The following is a 20,357-nucleotide window of genomic DNA, read 5'->3' on the forward strand; positions in this document are numbered from 1 at the left end:
TTTCCCCTTGAGCCACACAGCCTCCCAGCTGCTCAGGCCATCGCCGTTCTCTCTGTTCTGGGTCAGAGGAGAGCGCCTCCAGTCTTAGGAGGACAAGGCTTTTGCATTGTTAACCTCTGACCATCCCAAGGCATCTGGGGTTGAGGAGGTAGCCATGTGCACACCCACACGACCGGTTCCAGTGCAGGCCCCTGGGCTCCCCGCCAGGGAAACCCGACTCCCCCACCCCCGAGTGAGCTCCTCGAGGCTTCCACACTCAGCGCTGCTTTTTTAAATCTTCAACCCTGTCGCACATCCCAAGGGCTGGGAAGTCCTCACCTCCCACCGCTCCAGGTCTCCTGTGCCTTAGAGTTCACTTTCACTTCAGGCTTACCTCGATCGGGGGGTCCAAAGTCAGGACCCAGACTGGATGAGACTGTAGATCCACTCGGTCCCAGTAGCCGCTAAGAAGTTCTGAACAGATTTCCCACAGACCCCAAGTGAAATCGAGGTTTGTTTTGAAGGATCTGGCCTCCTCCTCTCTCACCTGTTCTTGCTATGTAAATTGCCCCCCCACCCCGCAGTGTTTATGTGGACGAATTTTTGCTAGTGAAAAACAAGAGATCTCGATTTTGGGCCGTGAGCCTCGTTCCCACCACCCCGACTGTGCTTCTCTCCTCCTCCGTGAGGGCTTGGGTACAGTTAGCTGGCCACGGTGACAGTGGGGGAGGCAGGCAAGCTTCTGCTGAGAGATGCCGTCCTTCTGAGGGTCTCTCAAGCCCACCCCCTAGGGAAGCTGGGTCAGCGCAGTCCGTGCCTGGCTCAGCCTGCACAGGAGGACTTGGTTCTTGGTTTCAATCCACCTTCCCAGGGTTCCTTTCTTCTTGGAGGTGGGGTAGTTTTAAGTGGCTGGAGGGATCCCGGGAGGAAGAGAATTCTAGTTCCAGGGGCTGACGTTGCTTACATGTCATGTCCTTGTTCTAATTCTGATTATCACCCTCAGAACGGAGGCCTCAGGGTCAGGGCTCCGTGGTGAAGGACTGCAGTTTGCCTTAAAATCAAAGGCCCATTTCTGTACTACTGTATGCAAGAGAATCACCTGGAAGCTTGTTAAAAATGCAGATTCTTTTGAGTGCTACTCCCAGTTGTACGGCGGTCCAAGCAAGTCTCTGTCTCCACTCCACGGGCCCTTGTCCCCACGTCCTGGCTCAGGGGCACCCCTCACCAGGACAGGCTCCAAAGCTGAACCAGAAACAAACACTCCTGGTGATGTGGACCTCACCTTGAACTACGCTGCCTGGAGTGGTTTTAAAAGGCCAGTGTGCAGGATTAAACATTGTTCCGGGCAGATGAATAACTCCATGGAAAATCCAAGACCTTCAGATGTAATAAATAGCCTTTATTCTGCTCATTTCCTGGGGGGGGTGTTTCACAGAGTCTCCCTTATCGTTTGATTACAAGTCATAGGATACTAGCAGATACCACCTGCTGTGATATAACTACTTGGCATTACTTATAAGATCACCGCTTCTATTTATTGAGCTCCTCTGTGTACCAGGTCCTCTGTGCTGAGCACCTCACCTGGTAATCTCATTTCTTCCGCTGTGACTTTAGCATTCCACGTGCCCTGGCCTGATGCTGGTGACAACATCAGCAACGTGCCCTGGGTGATCTGGAAGAATTCTGGATGTTTGGGGATCTGCTAAGCAGGCCCAGGGGACCCTCTCCAAGGACCCCAAAGCAAGCTTTTCTCCTGAAGTAATTAACTCATCAATATTGGAAAGGCTGCAAACATTTTTCTCCCAGTCTCATTTGTGTTGGAACCATAATGTTCTCCATCATATGTACACTTTCAATATCTTGGGGTGGTCAAACCTTTTTATTATTCCCCTCATTAGATCTTTTAGGTTTCATGTTATGTTTAAAACAGAGCTTCCCATACCAGAGATATAATAATCTCCTGTATTTCCTTTAGTAATTTTGCTTTTGAACTTTCCTAGTTTCTTCCCTCTGGATCTAATTGTCGTGGCAACTGTGAGCTACAGATCTCTTACTTTGAGGGCCACTTGTCTTAAAGTTCTATTTATTAAACAAGCCATCTTTTTTCCCCACTTCAAATACTCCTTTTATCCTACTAAGTTCCTGTCTCCCTGGGGGTCTGCTCTGGGACCCTGCCTGTCATTCCAGGAGCCTGTTGGTGTTGGAACACACTGAACTTAAGGGGCCGATTCGGAGAGAACTGAAATCTTCCGGGAGCATCGTGTCTGCCATGTGTGTCCACTCACAGAATGGTCTTAGCAGGTCTCCTGCGGGCTCTCTTACACTGTAAGAGAGTAAGCCCGGGTTGGCCGGGCTGTCGTCTGCAAGTAATGACAGCTGTACCTTCCTCTCCTTCACCGCTCTCCCATGGGGGTGACGGTGCCAGGACACCACTAACGAGTGATGCGTCCTCAGCTCGCTTCCGACCTGTATGGGAACGCCTGTGGTTCTTCAGAATGTCACCAACTGCTGGTTTGCAATAGAGATTTGTTTTCATCTAGATTATGATGTCTCTTTGTCATCTTAACTTACTAAGATTTTTAATAAGGGACAGATCTTAAACTTTACCAAATACTGTTTCAGCATCTATAGAGACTACCAAAAACTCTTCTCTATGAGTCAAAGCTGAAATGAAGGCCCATGAGCAGCCATAATGCCTCCTAGTGTACGCTTTGTATCCCCAGTCCCTGTGCCAGGACTCCGTACAGGAAGACCTCCCCTCGCCCTGCCCACACCGGGATGGGGCCAAGAGCCTTCTTCTCAAACTGCTCACGCTCACGGGCGCCTGGAGACTTCGCTTTCTTTCCAGGGAAAGGAAGTGCGCCAGGCCAAATGCCCCCAGGATGGGAAGGAGCTCCCGAGGACGGTGGTGTACAGAGTACAGGAACCAAAGTGGGGTCAGGAGGATGGAGGACCCCCCAGGTCCCTGCCACCAGCCCACACAACAACATACAGACCAAGTGCCTGCAATGGGGGGGGGGGTCGGTATCTGAAGTGTCCTCTGCGCTCTGGCCATGACATGGTCTCTCGTGAGTCCTTCCTGCCACCCCACAGCCCTGAGCCGGGGTGTGCAGACCAGAGAGCACCTATGGCAGAGTCATCACGGCAAGCAGGGCTCCCGCCTCAGCCCCACTAACTCCAGGTCCCCATCGCCCTCCTCCCGGCCGTCACTCAGCTCCTGCTGGTCACATCTAGACAAGCAGTCCTTCCAGAGCCAGAAAGTCCCCCTCGAGCTGGCTCCTGACTGCAGCGACCCCGGCGCTGGGCGGCTACCCACTCGGCCGCCCCACCAGTTCCGACCCTGCTTCTCCTCCATCCCGTTCTGGGACAACGGGGGGATACTTAAGCCTGTGCCCAGCTGGGTGCCATCACAACCCCAAGCAGAGGCTGGCCCCGCGCGCTCTGACCCTGGGCCCTCCTGCCAACACCCGACTAGCGTCTGCCCTATCTACCCGACATGGGGCTTGGAGCTGCCCCCGGACGCAGAAGCAAAGATAAACAGAAAATGAGGGCGCAGCCCAGCGTGTCACAGTTCTGAGAGGTAGATCGGGACAGGATACCCGTCCCGTTTGCCCAACCCGACCTTGTGTGAGAGGCAGTCTCTGACGCGCTTTCCCTTCAGGCCACAGGAAGCCCTAGCCCAAGCGGAGGCGAAAGGTGGCAATCTCCATGGGCTCCAGATAGACGTCAGTGCTGTTGGAGGGTGAGGCCAAGGGGTACAGTAACGTCAAGGAGGTCGGCTGCAGGAACCCCACGTCCAGGCCATGGAAGAGGCTCCCCAGGGCCACCTGTGGAGAGGGACATGGGACGGGGCTGTGCTGGGCACCCTTCCTCTATATGCCTTGTCACCTCTTGGAGAAGCCCACGGAGGCAATACAGAGCCTCCCCGCACGTGGGAGTCTGTGTGCCGTCTCGGAGGGTCGCTGGGGTGTGCTCGGCTCTGAAGGCTGCCCGTGGGCCACAGGGTAGGCAGCACCGCCCAGAGCCGTGAGCTCCTTGAGGACAGGGACCACGATGTGGTCCACTCTGGACCTGCCGGCGCCCACCCAGACTGTGGCACATGGAGCTGCGTATCAGCGCCAGCTTAACCCATGAACAGAGCTCCCAGAGCAGCAGCATGAGCTTCTGGGGCTTTCCACCTTGTGTGACAGTGGTCCCTGCTCGTGGAGCACGAGTTCTCCAGCGTGTGTCTCGCCTAGAATGCGCCCCTGCCAAGCCTCGCTTGCTTTGAAAACACCCATCGAGGGGCACCTGGGTGGCTCAGTGGGTTAAAGCCTCTGCTTTCTGCTCAGGTCATGATCCCAGGGTCCTGGGATCGAGCCCTGCATCGGGCTCTCTGCTCGGCGGGGAGCCTGCTTCCTCCTCTCTCTCTGCCTGCCTCTCTGCCTACTTGTGAACTCTGTCTCTCAAATAAATAAAATCTTAAAAAAAAAATACAGGGGTGCCTGGGTGGCTCAGTGGGTTAAGCCGCTGCCTTCGGCTCAGGTCATGATCTCAGGGTCCTGGGATCGAGTCCCACATCGGGCTCTCTGCTCAGCAGGGAGCCTGCTTCCCTCTATCTCTCTCTCTGCCTGCCTCTCCGTCTACTTGTGATCTCTCTCTGTCAAATAAATAAATAAAATCTTTAAAAAAAAAAAATACATATTAAAAAAAAAAAAAAGAAAACACCCATCGACAGCTTCTCCCTCCCTCTCCAAAATGCCCTGGAGGGACCCCCACCCCCAGTCCCAACCTCACTGCCCACCTCACGGCAGCCTCCCCATGTTCCGGCCCATACCTTGCCTTGGCTTGTGGTGCAGTTGAAGCCCAGGTTCTTGGCCTCAAGGCCACAGTCGAAACCCTTGCGGTGTAGGATGAGTGCAGTTTCCGCCGAAGGCAAGGCATCGTCCTGGGTGAAAGACGCGAGGGGCGGTAGGGGGTCGGGGCAGCTCAAGGCTCATGGAGGGGGCAGCCCTGCTCCCCAGCAGGCAGGACTGGGACGGGGAGGAGTCTGGGGCACACCAGGCGAGAGCCTGACCAGGATGCTCACCTCGGCCTGCAGCGTACGCAGGTTGAGCAGGTGGAAGTCACAGGGCAGAGAAGCGGCCAGGGCATGAAACGAGCGCAGCCCGGGGCCCGGGAGCTGCCTCTTGGCTACGGGCAGGGCGAGCACTGGGGTGTTCAGGTACATGGAGGTCAGGTGGCTGAGGAGGGACGGGTAGCTGGTGGAGCGGCCATCCTGCACCTGCGAGGTGGGCCCGAGATGCACGTGAGGGGGACGGTAAACGCGCGCCCGGGTCAGTTCCTCCGGGAAGAGCTTCCCCGATGTGTCTGGGAGGCTCCAGGAGCCGTCCCACGAGGCCACTTCCCATCTCATCTCACACAACCTAGGAAGGACTACTCGCTAGGCCCTCTCTCCTTGACTTTTTCTGGGGTTTTGCTTCTGTGACATTACACCTCTTAGTAAGCGCCACCTCCCATCACCGAGATTCTCAGAGTGGGGAAGAGAATAGGAAAGACAGACGTGTGCTGCACGCAGACGGAGGGCGTCCTCAAGTGATCCTGCGGTTTGGGTTCAGCCCCACAGCCACAGCACCAGCCCCGGTCCTCGGGCCTGGCGGCCCCCACAGCCGAGCCCACCGAGGACAGCTGCTTAGGTGGCTGACCTGGACTTCCTCTGAGGTGGCTACTTGTCCGTGTTCTGGACTTCTGGCCTAGCATTACCCTCCTGCCCGTCGCCCAGAATCTCTAACTTCCCTTCGCCTGACCTCCGTTCCCCCGCCAACCCACAAGCTCTCTCCCCTGGCTCGCGATTGAGCCACTGACATCTCCTGCTTCAACAGCCTTTACACCCTCGCCTGCCTCCAGCCTCCCTGGAGATCCACTCCTCAGTCCTCCAGCTGTTAGAATGACAGCTTAGGGCCGAGTCTGCCTGCTCGGGTCCCTCCTGGGCCTCCAGTCAAAGTCCAGGCTCTTCTACCAGCCGGTCCCAGCCCACAATAGTCTGCCCCAAATGACCCCCAATCTCTTGCTAGCCCAGCAACGGCCACTAGAACCTTCTGCCACGACGGAAACACACTATACCTGCGCTGGACGACAAAGTAGCTGCCAGCCACATGTGACCGTGGGACGCTCGAAGCGTAACTGGTGCGAATGAAGAACTAAATGTGGATCGTATTTAGTGTTAATTAACTTAAATAACCACACATGGCTAGCAGCTACCGCACTGGACAGACAGCTCTAGGCAGGGCCGCTGCCCGTTCACGCGGTCTCTCCTGCCTTCTGCCCTGTGCCGCGGTTCACGGGATCAGATCAGACCCCACTTGTCCCGGCTGTGCTTGGCCGACGCACCCCTGGAAGCTGTCCTCCTCAGCGGCCCTGGCACATGATGTTCTCTTCCTCCTCAGCACCAGGGGGCAGATTTCTACCTTCATTTTACACACAAAGCTGGCCCTCCTCCGCCCCCCAAGCAAAGTCCTAGAGAGCGGGGAGGGGGGTGGGGTGAGGAACGCGGATGTTTGTGTCCCCCTCAGGCCTACAGCACAACAAGAGCTTAGGATCTCCATAGTGAGTGAGGACTGAGCCACGGCCTCAGGGGACTGAGTGGCAGGCTCTTCATCCGCAGGTCCAGGCACAACTCGCTACCACTAGTCCGACACCACATCGCTAGCCCTTACCTCGAGGTCACCGCTCCTGCTGCTGTGAAAGACCAAGTCCCTAAACATGGCTGCCAGTTTGGAGAAAAAGCCAGGCTGGTGGGGGCAAAGAAAGCCATGAGATGCACGGGGCTGCAGCAGAGAGGGCTAGAGGACACGGTGGGGACCGGGGGCACAGAGGAAGGCGGGAGGTGCCGTAGGAGACGGAAGTGCCAGGCTGCCCGGCAGAGCGTCAGGCTCACTACCCGCACCCCCGGAAGAGCCCTGCTCTCGCTACCCCTCGCCCGCCTCTAGCTCTGCCACCCAAGGACCAGCCTGACCTGGCTCCCGGGGAGGAAGACCCGGAATTTACCTCACTGCCCAGGCTTCGCCGCTCCAGCAGGAGGCGGAAATGGTTGCAGGTTCTCTTGTTGTCCTTGAGCCCTTGGCCCAGACCCCGGTTGTCGTCCTGCATGAGCCGTCGGTCCAGGATCACCTCCAGCTGGCCTGGGGACACTAACTGTGAGCCACGGTCCTGCGACCCCCCCATCCCCACACAGATACTGGGCTTTGGAAGGAGAATCCCAACCACGGGCCCCGGGGGACCCTCCTGGTGAACTCGCCCGACACAGAGTCACCGAGTGGAGGCAGAGCCATGGGAGCTAGGGCTCGAAGGGGGCTGAGTGAGGGCCATTGTCCCAGAAGAGGAAGCAAGGGGCCCAGAGCGGGCAGGTGGGCCCTATGCCTCAGGCTGGGGACCTAATCTGGACTGGCCACGTTAACATAGTGAACAAGTGAACAGAAGGGCTCGGGGCGGCCCACAGATCTTCCTGCGCAGGCCCGAAGCCAGGCACCCCGGGTAGACTTTGTTGTGACTGGAACACGCGCCCGCCCCACCCCTAGTCTACACTGGGCTGGCCTCCAGCTCGGCTGCCTCGTCTGTCACAAGGAGGGCACAGGGGACAGGCAGATGGCAAATCAGACACAGGCTCAAATTAGGTATCATTTTGGGTTGCCCTGGGGAGAAGGGATGGCAGAGGAGCACCAAGGCTTTCTTTGTAAAATGCGCTCGGGGAAGGGGCTCCCTGCAAAGCTGATGTATGTCAGGGTGTGGGGTTTTCCCAGCACCTGCTTTTTTAAAGAATCTCCTGAGGGAGTCTACTCAGGGGCCCCTAACCCTCTCCCCAGCCCGATTCTGACTGCTCTAGTTTCTAAGTCTTTTATACGCACGGGTCCATTTTAGGACTTCTGGAGATCTTTCCAGAAAAGGTTGCTCGGCGTAAAAAACGATAATCTCAGAGCACCTGAGTGGCTAGTCTGTTATGTGTCTGCCTTTAGCTTGGGTCTTGATCTTGGGGTCCTGGGATTGAGCCCTGCATTGGGCTCCCTGCTCAGCGGGGCGCCTGCTTCTCCCTCTGCCCTCTGCTCGTGTTCTCGCTCGCAAGTAAAACAACAAAATCTTTAAAAAACAAACACATAAAAAATAATCTCTGAACACACTGTTTCCCAAAAGGGCAGAGAAAACCAAGGCAGGGGAACCCCGGGCTCAGCTAGCAGCCAATGGTGCGGACAGAGCTGGGCACAGTCTGACAGCAGGGTGATCCCGGGTGAAGGGGGAGCAGAGCCACGCTCCTTCAGCAGGGGGGCAGGCCTCCACGGCCCCAGCCACCGGCCCCCAGCACAGCCTAGACCGGGCATTCTCAGCTCAGCCCTGCACAAAGGCTCCATCCCAAACCCAGAAAGTCGGAAGGCCTCAGAGGCCAAGTGCAAACTGTTCTATTTACCCTGAGGACACGGAGCCACCTCAGCTTTCCTGGCATGGCCCAGCTCCAGCTCGGTACTCCTCCTGGCTTTGTTTCAATTTTTAAGAACAACAATTCTCTCTTTTAATGACCATTAATAGGAAAACAGTATATCCCTTTCTTTGCTCAATTTTTTTAAATTAAAAACATCCTTTTTTTTTTCCATAAGTGAGCAAGAGGCTGGGAGAGGGAGAGAGAGAATCTCAAGCAGGCTCCATGCCCAACGTGGAGTCCTACACCGGGCTCGATCCCACAGCCCTGCGGTCATGACCTGAGCCGAAATAGACTTAGATGCTTAACTGACTGAGCCACCCAGGCGCCCGTGAAATACTTCATTATAACATCAAATGCACTTTTCCAACTTCCCCTACCTCCATCCCTGGCCAGGAAAATGGGGCCGCAGAGCTCAGTTCAGAATCGCCGTTCAATACTCTGGTGCTTCTAAAAAGGACCCAACAGGACCCCATCCCCAGGTCACCTCCATGGCTGCCTCCACTAGGAGGGTGACAGCCGGCATCTGCCTTCCTGCCGTGCCCGTGCGACTGACAGGGTGCTGCGGATGTTCCCCAAGCCTGGAGTGATGCAGACCACAGGGGTGGGGCCCGCTGACAGGAGGCCCTGGGGCACAGATGGGACTCTGCTTCGTCCTCCACCCTCGGCATAGCTGGGCGCCCCACTCACCATCATGTAGGCTCGAGACCCCCAGGGCCTGGGCGGTGTGCAGTGTGAGGCGGTCGCGGGCGTCCTGGATGTAGGCCATGACCGGCATAGGGTAGAAGTTGGCCTGCAGGGGCAGCTTCTTCAGATAGCGCCGGGGCTGCACCTGGGAGGGCAAGGCCGGCTGATCAAGGGCATCTGGGCACCCTCTGGGTCCCAGGGGTCCCCAGTCTGAAGGGGCCCTGATCATTTTCGCCTCGGATTCCTCTTCCTCCACCAGGGCCGACTGCTCTCAGGGCCCTGGGAATCACCTGAAAGCCGTTGAGGTCGGTGAAGAAGGCACCCTGGCTGCCAATGTCCGTGTGGAAGCGCAGGGCCAGCTCCTGGTTGACGTAGTCGCGGATGTCCACCAGGGATGACATGTCCAGAGACAGCCCCTCCACCCCTGGGCAGAAGGACAAAGGGAGAGAGTGGACAGGCCTGAGAGACGGGCTGGGGGAGGCTGTGCCCAACCTGCCAGCTACTCCCAGCATTTCTGCAGGACCTTCCCCGCAAGAGAACTGACGTCCTTCTTGTTTCAAACAATACGTTTGTTGAAAACAGACGTGTGAGCAGAGAACAGGCAGAAGGCAGAGTGTGGCCTAGCTGGTGCAGCCCTAACCTTCCTTCTGACCTTGCTCGTCCGCCAAGCTCACCTGGCAGATTATAAAGCCGGACCACCTGGCGGACATGCTCATAGTAGGCAACGACCTCCGAGAAGAAAGGGCCTTCGGTGACACGCAGCACAGGGGGATCCTTGGGGACATACGGCTGGGGACAGGGCAGAAGGCAGCTAAAGCCACAGCACAGAGGGCAGAGCAGGGAGGTACTGGCCCAGCGCTGCCAGAAGTACTTGTTCCCAGCAGGCTCCAGCCTGACAGCCCCAGCTGAGCCAGCCCAAGGCCCCAGCCGCTCCTTGGCGCACCCCACTCCCAGAGACAGCCGAGGCCAGGCCCCCGGCAGGCAGGGACGACCCTGGAAGGAGGCCTGTGGTCACATCCCACCCGCTGCCTTGGTTCACTGGGCTCCTCGGACCCCCGGATTTTTGAGCAGTCTTAGGGTTACCTGGGCCTCCCCATCAGGCAGGAAGAGATAGGCTCCACTCTTGTCCTTGGACGCACGGGTGCCATAGATGAGGAACTCCATGTTCACCCGCTGCTCCTGCTCCTCGTCCACCCTTCGGACGCTCTGCCAAAGAACACAGCCCTGACCCCTGGCCCCACACCAGCATGTCAGGCCTGCCCCCTGGGAGGGCACGGACGCACCTCCCCGAGGAGCCAGCTCAGCTTCCCCGTGCCGCCCCCTCCCGCCGCTCAGGAGCCGAGTAGGCCCACTCCGCGGTCCCCAACAGTCACGAGGCCGCTCAGCACCCCCGCCCCCGCCAGGCAGGCCCTCCTCAGCCCTGGGCCCTGGCTCTTTACCTTGAGGAGCCCGGTGAGGCCTGAGAACCAGACCTGCATGTAGCGGTTGCTGAGGGCAAAGTCACTGGCGCCAGAGTCAATGACGCGCAGGGGAAACACATCCTGCCTGCTGACCGACAGCTGCCGGCCGTGCAGGTAGATGCGCACGGAGGCCGGCAGGGTGCGGGGCCCGTCCAGGCCCAGCTGCAGCTGCAGCACGCCGAGGCCCAGGGCCGGCAGGCGGATGGGCACAGATACCTGCCGGCGCGGGAGGGGTGAGGAAGGGAGCAGTGAGGAAGGCAGGGGTGAGGAAGTGCGGCCCACAGCGTGGGCATCCATTCTGGGTGCAGGCCTGGCAGTCTAGTCCCAGGGCATTTATTTTTTTTTTTTTTAAAGATTTTATTTATTTATTTGACAGAGAGAGATCACAAGTAGGCAGAGAGGCAGGCAGAGAGAGAGGAAGGGAAGCAGGCTCCCTGCTGAGCAGAGAGCCCGATGCGGGACTCGATCCCAGGACCCTGAGATCATGACCTGAGCCGAAGGCAGCGGCTTAACACACTGAGCCACCCAGGCGCCCCTGCAGGGCATTTATTTTTTCCTTGAGAAAGGCTGAGCAAATGCCCACACCTGGGGGGGGTGTCCTCTGTTCCCCCACCGCCGCCTCTGAAAGTCGAGGGGACATCACTTGCCTCTAGTCAGACTTTCAGGAATCTCATATGATAACTGAGAAACTATGAAACAGGAAGCACATGGCAAGGCAACCTAGTCCCCATTTTTGCTTTTCTACCCCACCAAACCTCCCCTTCCTGAGAACCTTCCACTCCTGACTCAAGTCCCAGGAGTGACTGTCCTCTGGTACCCCCCTCCCCAGGACCCCTGCCCCCAACCTAGGCAGGAAGCAGGAGGGTGGGAGGCCTGTGTCCCGGGTGGAGTGAGGCCCCAGGGAGGGGTCCCGGGTCAGCACGGAGGGCTGGGGCCCACGCCCCGGGCCGTCACTTACCTGGTAGACATCGGTGACGGTGTTGGTGGCAGAGCTCCAGTGTGCGCTGATCTGCACGGCCAGTGGCTGACCGTCCTCTGAAAGGACACGCACTCGGGGCGAGCTGACCAGCAGGGACACCACACTGAACCGTTCCTGATCCAGGGGGTTGAAGAGCACCACATACCTGTGGGGACAGGCAGGCTCACTCACCTTGGAGGCCACTGGCTCTGGGCAGCGGGAGCAGAACTGTGGCCAGGCCGCGTCCCACAGTGCCTAGGCAGGCGTGGGGGAGACGGTGCTGGGAGCCGGCAGGGCTTCACCTCTGCACCTGGCCGGGTCTGGCTCACCTGGGGGAGGAATCCAGCTGTATCACTGTGCGCTCCGGCAGGGCGTCGTGATTTAATCGGGTGTCATCCTGGGGATTAGATGGGTGGGAAGGGAAGAACCGTCACCGGGCTTGGCCCGGCTCAGGGTCTTGTCTCCTCCCCAGCCCCTGCCTGTCCTGGCTGTGGACCACCAGCTGCACTGGGCACCGATCCTTCCCTCCAGTGCAGGCAGGACAGGAAGAGGGACGCCCTCGTGGATGGGACTGCACACTCCAGAGAGCGCCCCGAGCAGAAAGAGAAGCGGGGCTCACCATTTGGAGGAAGGGCGCCTCAGGCTCGAAGCGGTAGGTCTCCTTGTCCCCCAGCACCAGATAGTGAGCCGCATTGATGATGACCTGCTTCAGGCTCACAAGGGAGCGCAGGAGCCTGGGGGCACAGGAGGCAGGAGGGGGGCCATGGAGAACATGGCCACAGACAGAGACTGCTCACATCCCCAGCAGGAAGAGCTCTCAGCAGACCTGCCCACTGACTGCCCAGCACGGCCTTTCTTTAGGGCAGTGGGCAAGGACGTGGATCCGGCGGGGAGGAAGAGGGGGCCCCCACCTGATGCCATAGTCTGCCACAACCGCCTCCTTGGCGGTGCCGGTGATGGCGTCGTGGTGCTGGAAGAGGCCCAGAGTGCGCCGAGCTTCCGTCAAAAGGGCGAAGTCCGAGAGCGGGTACTGGCTGGCCAGTCCAGAGCGGCGGGCGTGAGCAGTAGCCAGACTGTACAGTATCTCCGCACCCCTGCCCAGAGAGAGGGGTCACACTCCTGCCTGCACGACCCCCAGGTCCGCCCTGCTCAGCAAGCCCCGTCCCCTTCCTTCCCCCACGTCTCCGCCCGCCTTCGTCTCCAAGCGCTTCTAGTGCATTCTAAGCCAATCTGGCTCCTCCTGAAACCCCGAAGGCTCATTCTCCTCCCTCTGGCCTGGAAGCGGGGGTGAGCCTCACCGCAGGTGGGCTTCCAGGACCCGGTCCAAGCTCTTGTAGAAGGGCCGAGAAGTGTAGTAGCCAGTCCAGTAATGGTCCTCCCGGTCCGCGTAGGAGAAGAAATCCCCGCTCAGCACGGGGAAGCCTGGAGGCCGGGCCCCTGGCTCCACCCCAGTCTTCTTGTACAGAGCATCAAAATAGTCAGAAAGGGTGCCAAACTGGGCCTGCGGAGACCCCAAAACCCGCTCCCATCAGTTCCAGAGCTTCTAGAAGCTGTGGCCCCCAGGGCTGCAGCCGGGCACGGCGGGGGGGCGGGGGGGCAGGGATTCTGCCTACGCGCAGGCAGCCGTGGAACGTCCTGCCCTGCAGGACCGCACGCAGACGCTAGGAGGCCTGCAGAGAAACTCTGACAGAAAAGGGAGACTCTTGCCCAAGAGTCGGGCACAAACTGCCCCCCAGAGCTGGTAACCTCCCAAGCCAGGCCAGTCTGCAGCACTGGGGAGGGACCCCCCAACCCTGCCCCCCAGCTCGGCGCCCCTCCCACCTGCACATGGAGGTCAGGCTTGCTGTTGAGGAAGTCAAAGAGCCGCTGGTAGTTGAAGAACTGGGCATCCCACTCCTGGGGCTTGTCGTATCGGAAGTCATCCCCCAGCGGTACCAGGAGGACGTTGCTTCGGAACAGCCGGGACTTTTTCCGGTACTGGTCCAGGAGCAGCGCGGCCCTGCAGTAGGGAAGGGCACAGGCCCCAGTGGAGTCTGGGCCTAAGAGGAACGGGGCTGAGCCAGCCCCAGAGGGCCCTTGAACACATCCATCAAGGAGTCATGGGGCCCGCAGTGGGCACCACCCAGACTGGGAGACCTGCGCCTGGGAGCCCCATGTTCTCTGGATAGTTCTGACAACCAAGGACGTCTTCCCAGGCTGGGCTGTGGTTTCTGGCTGCAGGTCCTGGATATCACAGTGGCCCTTGGACACCACACGCAATGCAGCACCCCCCCACCATTCTCCTCCAGATGCAAACCACACTCCTCTGTGCCTTCCGTTCCCACTCCACAAGCCCAGCTCCTCTGTCTCCCGGGTCCTTCCATCCCCAGCAATTCCCCAGCACACTGTGCCTGTGTCCCTCAGAGCAAGGGGCCCAGCACTGGAGGCAGGAGTCCAGGTGAGCCCCCTGACCGCCCCCTCGTGTGGGGGCATCAGCCCAAGCGTCTCTGGCAGCCCCACGGTCACCCCACGGAGCTGATGTCAGCCAGCATGCGCATTTCTCGGGCCTGAGGTTCAGCAAGGTCCTCTCTTCTCATCCTGAACTTTTCTATGCTGTTTTCTGAGGTTAAGAGGGGAACCTTATGTTTACATCTAATAAATCTCACCAGGTTGGATTCAACCCACATCACACACAACCTGTTGCGATTTGTGGGATCATGACCCTGACACCTGGCTTCACTTTGCCTACCAGTTAGTGGCACAGCACACCACCAAAGAGCCTAGAACCAGAGCCAGACTAGGCCAGCTCCACACGGACTAGGCTGAGTGACCCTGGGCAAGTTACTTAACTTCTCTGGGCCTCGGTTTTTATAAAATGAGGAGACCATCAGTACCTACCATCATGATGTTTTGAGAATTAAAACAAACTAAACAAGGGCGCCTGGGTGGCTCAGTGGGTTAAGCCTCTGCCTTCGGCTCAGGTCATGATCTCAGGGTCCTGGGATGGAGCCCTGCATTGGGCTCTCTGCTCAGCGGGGAGCCTGCTTCCCCATCTCTCTCTGCCTGCCTTTCTGCCTACTTGTAATCTCTCTGTCAAACAAATAAAATCTTAAAAAAAAAAAAACAACTACACAAATACGTATATACTGAACACTTAGAATGGCACCTTGCACACACACAGCAGAAACGATAAATACATATTTGTCATTTTTGTTTTCAGTCAAGTAACTGGTAAAATCAATAGAAAACCAGAGCCTCGCAGCCTCTCGTTAAAGTCCCTGTCTCTTTTCAGACCAATCTAGTAATTGGCACGTTGTGGTACCATGGTTCACTCAGCCACTAATCTACTTAACTGTGCTGACCCGGCGGGTACTATTATACTACTCTGCGCTCAAGGGAGGACCCCTCGAACACCCTCTCCCCCTAATTCCTGAGCCTAGTGAGCCTTTCAAAGGAGAAGACGAAGTTATTCTCATGACTTGCCCTCCACAGACCTGGGCTGGCATCACAGGCCACAGCTGCTGCTCTAAGACACACCGCGCCTTAACAGCCCTAGAATCTTGCTTAGAATCAGCATTCGGAGATCTGAGTTTCAGAAACAAAAGACCATTTTCTTTCCCTTTTGGTCACACATTTCCCCTCTCGGACCTCATGGAAATCTGAGTTACTGCAACATGAAAACCAGTTCAACTTGTTATATTCCCAAGGCCATTTGGTTCCGGCCAACCCACTGTTGTAGATCACTCTTAGTCTGCCCTCTCCTGGGGCGTGGGCTGACTTCAGCAACAGAGACATCTTTAGGGGTCCCTAATGACCCTTGGGGGCATAGGTGGGCTTTCTTGGAGGCTGGGGGCTCTTGGGCAGGATTGATTGTGCATCTGAATGGGGGCTCGTGGCCAATTTTGAGCCAAAGCAGGATGCCCGTGCTAAATAAAGGCATATCAGGCCACAGGGTGCAAAGAAATTCACTTATTTTGAGAATTGTTCCCTTCTGAATCAATCAACCGGCACTGGCTCGGAAATATCCTCATTTGGGAAAATAAAACCATTCTGGATAATTCCAGTTTTCCAGGGAGGTTCAGTAAAGGAGCTGCCACATTAGTGGCTGGGGACGTGAACTCACTCCCTGTGCCCACCCCCTTTCTACAGAGGTACAAACGCCCCCACCCCCTGTGAAGCAGGGCCCGGCCTGAGGCCAGGTCTCCTGGCTCCTCTGTGTGAAATGGCCCAGCGTAGGCCGGAAACAAATACCTCTCAGCCACGTTGGCCTCTGTGATGGCCCGGGGCGGCACCTTCCAGGGGCAGTTGATGCGTCCACCTGGCAACCGCTTGAAATCGAACTGGCAGCAGATCTTGGGGTCCGGGCCACAGGTATGGGGCACGTCATAGCTGTAGAAAGGCATCATGTGGCAGAAGATGTCCGTGTTGGCGTCCGAGTCTGGAGAAGACAGAGCGGGCCATCAGCCAGAAGCAGGCTACCCCCGGAGCCCACGGCGTCTCCAGGGGCCGGGCCGCTCAGACCCGCGGGATAGACAGCAGGCCCTGCAGAGGCCAGGGGTGAATGTGACCCCCGACCTCCCCCGAAGGAGGAGAGCACTCTGGCCACCAGCACTAGCGCTCGCTGGTCTGTTCTGGAGCCTTATTTCTCATCCCCCTGTCCTTCCCCAGGGAGAACCGTGACCCGCTCCACCCTACCTGGTCTTACCCCAGGTCTGCCTCCACATGAACTCCAGACTGTGGGTGGCAGCAAAGTGCTTCTTGATGGCATAGTGCACCCTCTGGATCAGCATGCTGGTCAGGTTGGCACGGCGCAGCAGGTAGGGGATGGTGGAGCTGTAGCCAAAGGGGTCCACTGCCCAGCCAGAGCGTGGGGTTGCACCTGAGAGGACACGGGAGCCACAGGTGGGCTCCCTGGTCCTGGGAAGCGAGCTCCCTTCTTGTCATCATGCCAGGCCCAAGCTGGTGGAATCAGCCTGGAAAGGGAACACCCCCCCCAACCCCCGCCAATCTGTGCCCCACAGGCCCCTGCTGCCTCCTGGGCCCAGCTATGGGGACAGACCCCATTCCTGAGCCCAGACTCACCGAGGTTTCTCTCCAGCCACTGGTGACCCTCAATAAGCTGGTCAATGAGCGCAAAATAATGGGAGTTGGCCTCGTCCGGCATCACCCAGCCTCCTGTCACAATCTCCAGCTGCCCGTTTCCCACCAGCCTGGAGTGAGGGACTCACACTCAGCGTGGGGCAGGGATGCTCTCCCAGTCCCGCTGACCAGAAGTGCCAGGACCTGTGCGTGCTGGCCTCACCGAGCCCACTCCCCTCACCCAGCCCAGCCCAAGCCCAGGACCCACAGAACAACTGAGCACCCTCCTCTCCGCACCATACAACCTCCATGCTGTCCCGGGCCGGCCTCTCTTTGGACCTCCATCTGTGCTTCCTGGGGCCAGGCCCTGGGGTCTTTCTTCTTCGGGCATATAGCTTCATGTGACTCTGATTTCTCCTAACACCAGTTCTTGTGTTCTTTGCCTCGGCCCCTCTGCCATCGCTCCTCCCTGCCCTGCTTCCCTCTGCCTCTCCCTGCCACACTGGCGCCCAACACTTGGCCTCCAGCTGCTCTGGCAGCCATCCCGGGGCCCAGATGGCAGCCCTCCCGTGCCTCCCCGGTGGGCACTGGCCTCCGGACTGCTGCTTTCTTCTGGGCATTGATGTTGTCCCACCACTTAGCGAAGAAGGAGACTTCCGCCCAGAGGAAGCGCCGCCGGGGGTCCTCCTGCAGCTTGCCCACCATGCTGTTGAGAATGTGCTGGGTTTGCTCTGTGTAGTACTTGTCAAAGGTCTTGATCCAGCCTGGGGAGCCAACACAGGGTCCCCTTAGGACGCCAGCCTCTTTGTGGGCCCCTCCCTCACCCCTGCCATCAGAGAACTCCCCCCCCCGCCCCCCCGGGCTCCACCGGGGCCTCACCCGGGTCATTGTGGGAGTGAGGCACCACGAACACCTGCAGGTCTTCAGCGTCCCAGTCGTGGGGCCCGTAGGAGATGTCGAAGCCTTGCTTCCACACGCCACCATCCACGTTGTCAAAGGGCAGCTCCTCTGATATGGTCAGCATCTGCCGGGCCAGAGAGCAGCTCAGCGCCCAGCCACAACCACCAGCGCTCCCTGCTGACACGGACCCCTACCTGCAGCTCTGGCTTCTGGCCCCGGCCCCCCAGAGCAAACTGGCAGTCTTGAGGGGAGATGGAGAAGAAGCTGGGCCGGGGCTCTGGTGGCACCACCCAGGAGCCATTGGCCGTGTAGTAGGGCAGCAGGGCGGGCGGGCCCTCCGCGTTGGCTGTCAGCTCCAGCACCGAGTCCTTGATGTGGCTGATGATCTCATGGTTTTCTTCCAACAGCTGCTCCAGCTGCTCAATGCGGTTCTGCAGCACAGAAATTTGGCTCTGCCGAAAGATCAGAAAGCAATCACCCATGGCTCCTGGCGCCACAGGGAGGATCTCTGCGTGGGGCCCACCACCAGAGGCCTGACTGTGATCCTTCTCCCCAGGTGCAGGCAGAGCCAGGAGCCTACAGGCCTGGATGGCTCTGGTCAGATGAGGGGAGATCTGCAAATCACTAGAGGACTACAGTCCACTTGGCTTGGGAGTACCCTCGCCGCCGCCCCCCGCCCCCCCGCAACGCACCCAGCTCATGAAAGGTGAAGATTTCATCTCGAGTGCCTATTCTCCAGGTGTGGCCTGTCTGGGGCATGGTGCTGACAAGGACTGCATCCGGGCTTAGTGGGAAAGAATGCTGCAATCCATTAGCAATGTCTGCCAAGAATTCAGGAGGACAGAACGGCAGGACACGGAAGGAGGGAGACTTCCTTCTCTCTTTTTGCTATCCTTGTTTTTATCTTTGCGTTTCTAGAAAATCTGCCTATTGGGCAGATTCCTGTCCTGGGCTGACAGTGATTCTCCACCTGAGCCGAGATGACCTGTGTACGTGAAGAGATTAGCAGCCAGGTCTGACTCACCCGGGGGAAGTTCCCACCATTCTGGTGACGGGTGGGGTCGTGCTGCACTCGGTCCAGCATCAGGTAGAGCGAGAAGACAGCCACGCAGAAGATCGCAGCCCCGCATACGGTCACCTGCTTTTTCAGCTTCATACTGGCCTCCACACACACCTGGCAGGAGGGACACCATTTGTGGCTCCAGCAGGCAAAATCCCTTTGTTGATCTTTCCACCAAATGCCCCGAAGAGTTTCTGAGTGCCATCGTCTAGGTGCATCTATTTGCCTGACTCCAGAGAAAAGCAAGTTTCTAAGGATCAAATCCCAACATTGGCTGTGGAGCCTCCTCTCTCCTCTGAGACCCAGAAAGCTCCAGGAGCTCGTCCTGTCCAGTCCTGGGGCAGCTCTGCCCCTAGGATGCGAGGCTGCTCCTTCCCAGGGTAACACAACAGGATAAAAGACTTCCCAGGTCTGACTCCAGAGTTCACCCCACAACCTCGGGGTCATAATTAGCTTCCCTACAAGAAAGACACAGCCAAAGGAGGCAGGTGCCCAGTCTCCTCGACCATGTGCTTCTACTTTCACAGGAATAAACAGATTTAGTTTGCTTTAAAGGCACGGACAGGAAAGCCTTTCTTCTGCCCTCTTGGCTCAGACGGATGCACACCAGAAAGCGCCTGGCACAGCACGTCTCTCATTAAGAAAATCAGAGTGAGTTCACAAAGCTGCAAGAGCGGCTCGCCTTTCTCACACCAAACGGGCCCTGCTTCTTCTCAGGGGGTAACTTTCAGCTTTTGGTTCTAGAGCACTTGGGGGACCCCCTGGGAAGCCAGCAGTGATTGGTGCCCAAGGTCCCCCGGCTAGAGAGAAGCTGCGCACGCTGGTCCGCTGTGGGGCAACTTCGGGGGACCAGTGCCCGCTGCCACCGCCCGCGGGCCCCCACTTGCCTGCTGGGGCGGAGGGAGGCCGCTAGCTGCTAGGCCGAGCGTGGGCGGAACCGCCGCTCCGGAGACTGGCTCCCGCCCTGGGGCCGAGGAGCTCTGTCGCCTCTGCGCGTCGTGCCCTACTTAGCACGATCTGATTCCGCTCAGAAGCCTCCGGGCAATATTTTTAGCCCTTGGAGGTTGGGTCTAGGCCAAAGTGGGTGGAGCTGCGGGGAGAGAGAGTTGGGTCACAGGGTGGGTAGGCACCTGCCGCCGGGTCTTCGGAGGCCCGCCAGCCGGCCGGCCCAGCCCCCTCCCGGCCGCGGCCCTCGCCGACCCTCCCGGCCCCGGGGACCGCATCGACAACGGCAGGGTGCGGGAGCGCGGGCCGCCTCCGAGCCGAAGCGCCGCTCGCTCTCCTGCCGCCCACCCCGGTCGCGGCCCGGGATGCAGCCGGAGCCCTCCCCCGGGTCCGCCAGGCGCGTTACCGTCCGCGGCCGGCCTCCGCGCCGCTCCAGGCCCCGCCGGCCGAGCTGCGCCCCTCACATCCCCGGGGGCGGCGGCTCGCGCGGAGGCAGCGACGCAGGCGAAGGCGGGCGTCAGCCCAGCCGTCGCTGCCGGCTCCGCGCGCCGCAGCCGCGCTCCCGCGGAGCCAGGGCCGCCCCCGCGCTCCGCTGCGCCTGTCCCGCGCCCGCCCTCCCGCCTCCCGCGGCAGCCCGCGGACCAGCGCGGGGGGCGGAGACAGCCGCGCCGCGCCGGCCCCGCCCCGCCCCCGCCAGCCGGCCCGGCGCCTCCCGCGGCTCCCCGCCGCCGCCCCGGGACCGGCAGCGGGGCCGCAGTGCGCAGCCGCAGCTCGGGCCGGGCCTGGGCGCGCTGCGGAACGTGCGCGAGGGGCGCGCAACTTTATTTTCTGGATCTTACGAGCGTCCGCGCATTGCCAAGCAGC

General features: G+C 59.1%; 1 protein-coding gene across 3 annotated transcripts; it reads right to left on the minus strand.

Annotated features, from left to right (window-relative positions):
* Positions 1-1,357: 1,357 nt before the first annotated feature.
* MAN2A2 (mannosidase alpha class 2A member 2) lies at positions 1,358-20,042 on the minus strand. 3 transcript variants are annotated; one of them, XM_044231792.1, is made up of 25 exons: positions 19,900-20,042; positions 19,436-19,638; positions 18,513-18,662; positions 17,683-17,919; positions 17,468-17,612; positions 17,181-17,352; positions 16,592-16,719; positions 16,215-16,388; positions 15,761-15,947; positions 13,352-13,529; positions 12,829-13,031; positions 12,442-12,624; positions 12,150-12,264; positions 11,860-11,927; positions 11,531-11,696; positions 10,552-10,788; positions 10,196-10,318; positions 9,787-9,901; positions 9,403-9,536; positions 9,116-9,257; positions 7,006-7,139; positions 6,675-6,749; positions 5,048-5,242; positions 4,796-4,906; positions 1,358-3,806 (listed from the first exon to the last, which is right to left on the minus strand). In XM_044231792.1, the coding sequence occupies exons 3-25, from the start codon at positions 18,642-18,644 to the stop codon at positions 3,654-3,656; spliced, it is 3,507 nt and encodes a 1,168-aa protein (XP_044087727.1). In that variant the 5' UTR covers positions 18,645-18,662; positions 19,436-19,638; positions 19,900-20,042; the 3' UTR covers positions 1,358-3,653. The 3 variants fall into 3 exon arrangements, with proteins under 3 accessions (XP_044087727.1, XP_044087726.1, XP_044087728.1); XM_044231791.1 differs by having other exon boundaries at positions 17,683-17,940; XM_044231793.1 differs by lacking the exon at positions 6,675-6,749 and having other exon boundaries at positions 17,683-17,940; positions 19,900-20,040.
* Positions 20,043-20,357: the final 315 nt, after the last annotated feature.

Source organism: Neovison vison, chromosome 13 (genome assembly GCF_020171115.1).
Source record: "Neovison vison isolate M4711 chromosome 13, ASM_NN_V1, whole genome shotgun sequence".
NCBI lineage: Eukaryota > Metazoa > Chordata > Mammalia > Carnivora > Mustelidae > Neogale > Neogale vison.

Bases quoted from the DNA above. Each gene is read 5' to 3' on its own strand.
- MAN2A2 (XM_044231791.1), bottom strand. From the start codon at position 18,644: ATGAAGCTGAAAAAGCAGGTGACCGTATGCGGGGCTGCGATCTTCTGC. The intron at 11,928-12,149 runs GTGAGCCCCGCT...TCTAATCCCCAG, and splicing joins AGGCGCCCTTCCTCCAAATG to GATGACACCCGATTAAATCA. The intron at 10,319-10,551 runs GTAAAGAGCCAG...GTTCTTTGGCAG, and splicing joins GCCTCACCGGGCTCCTCAAG to AGCGTCCGAAGGGTGGACGA.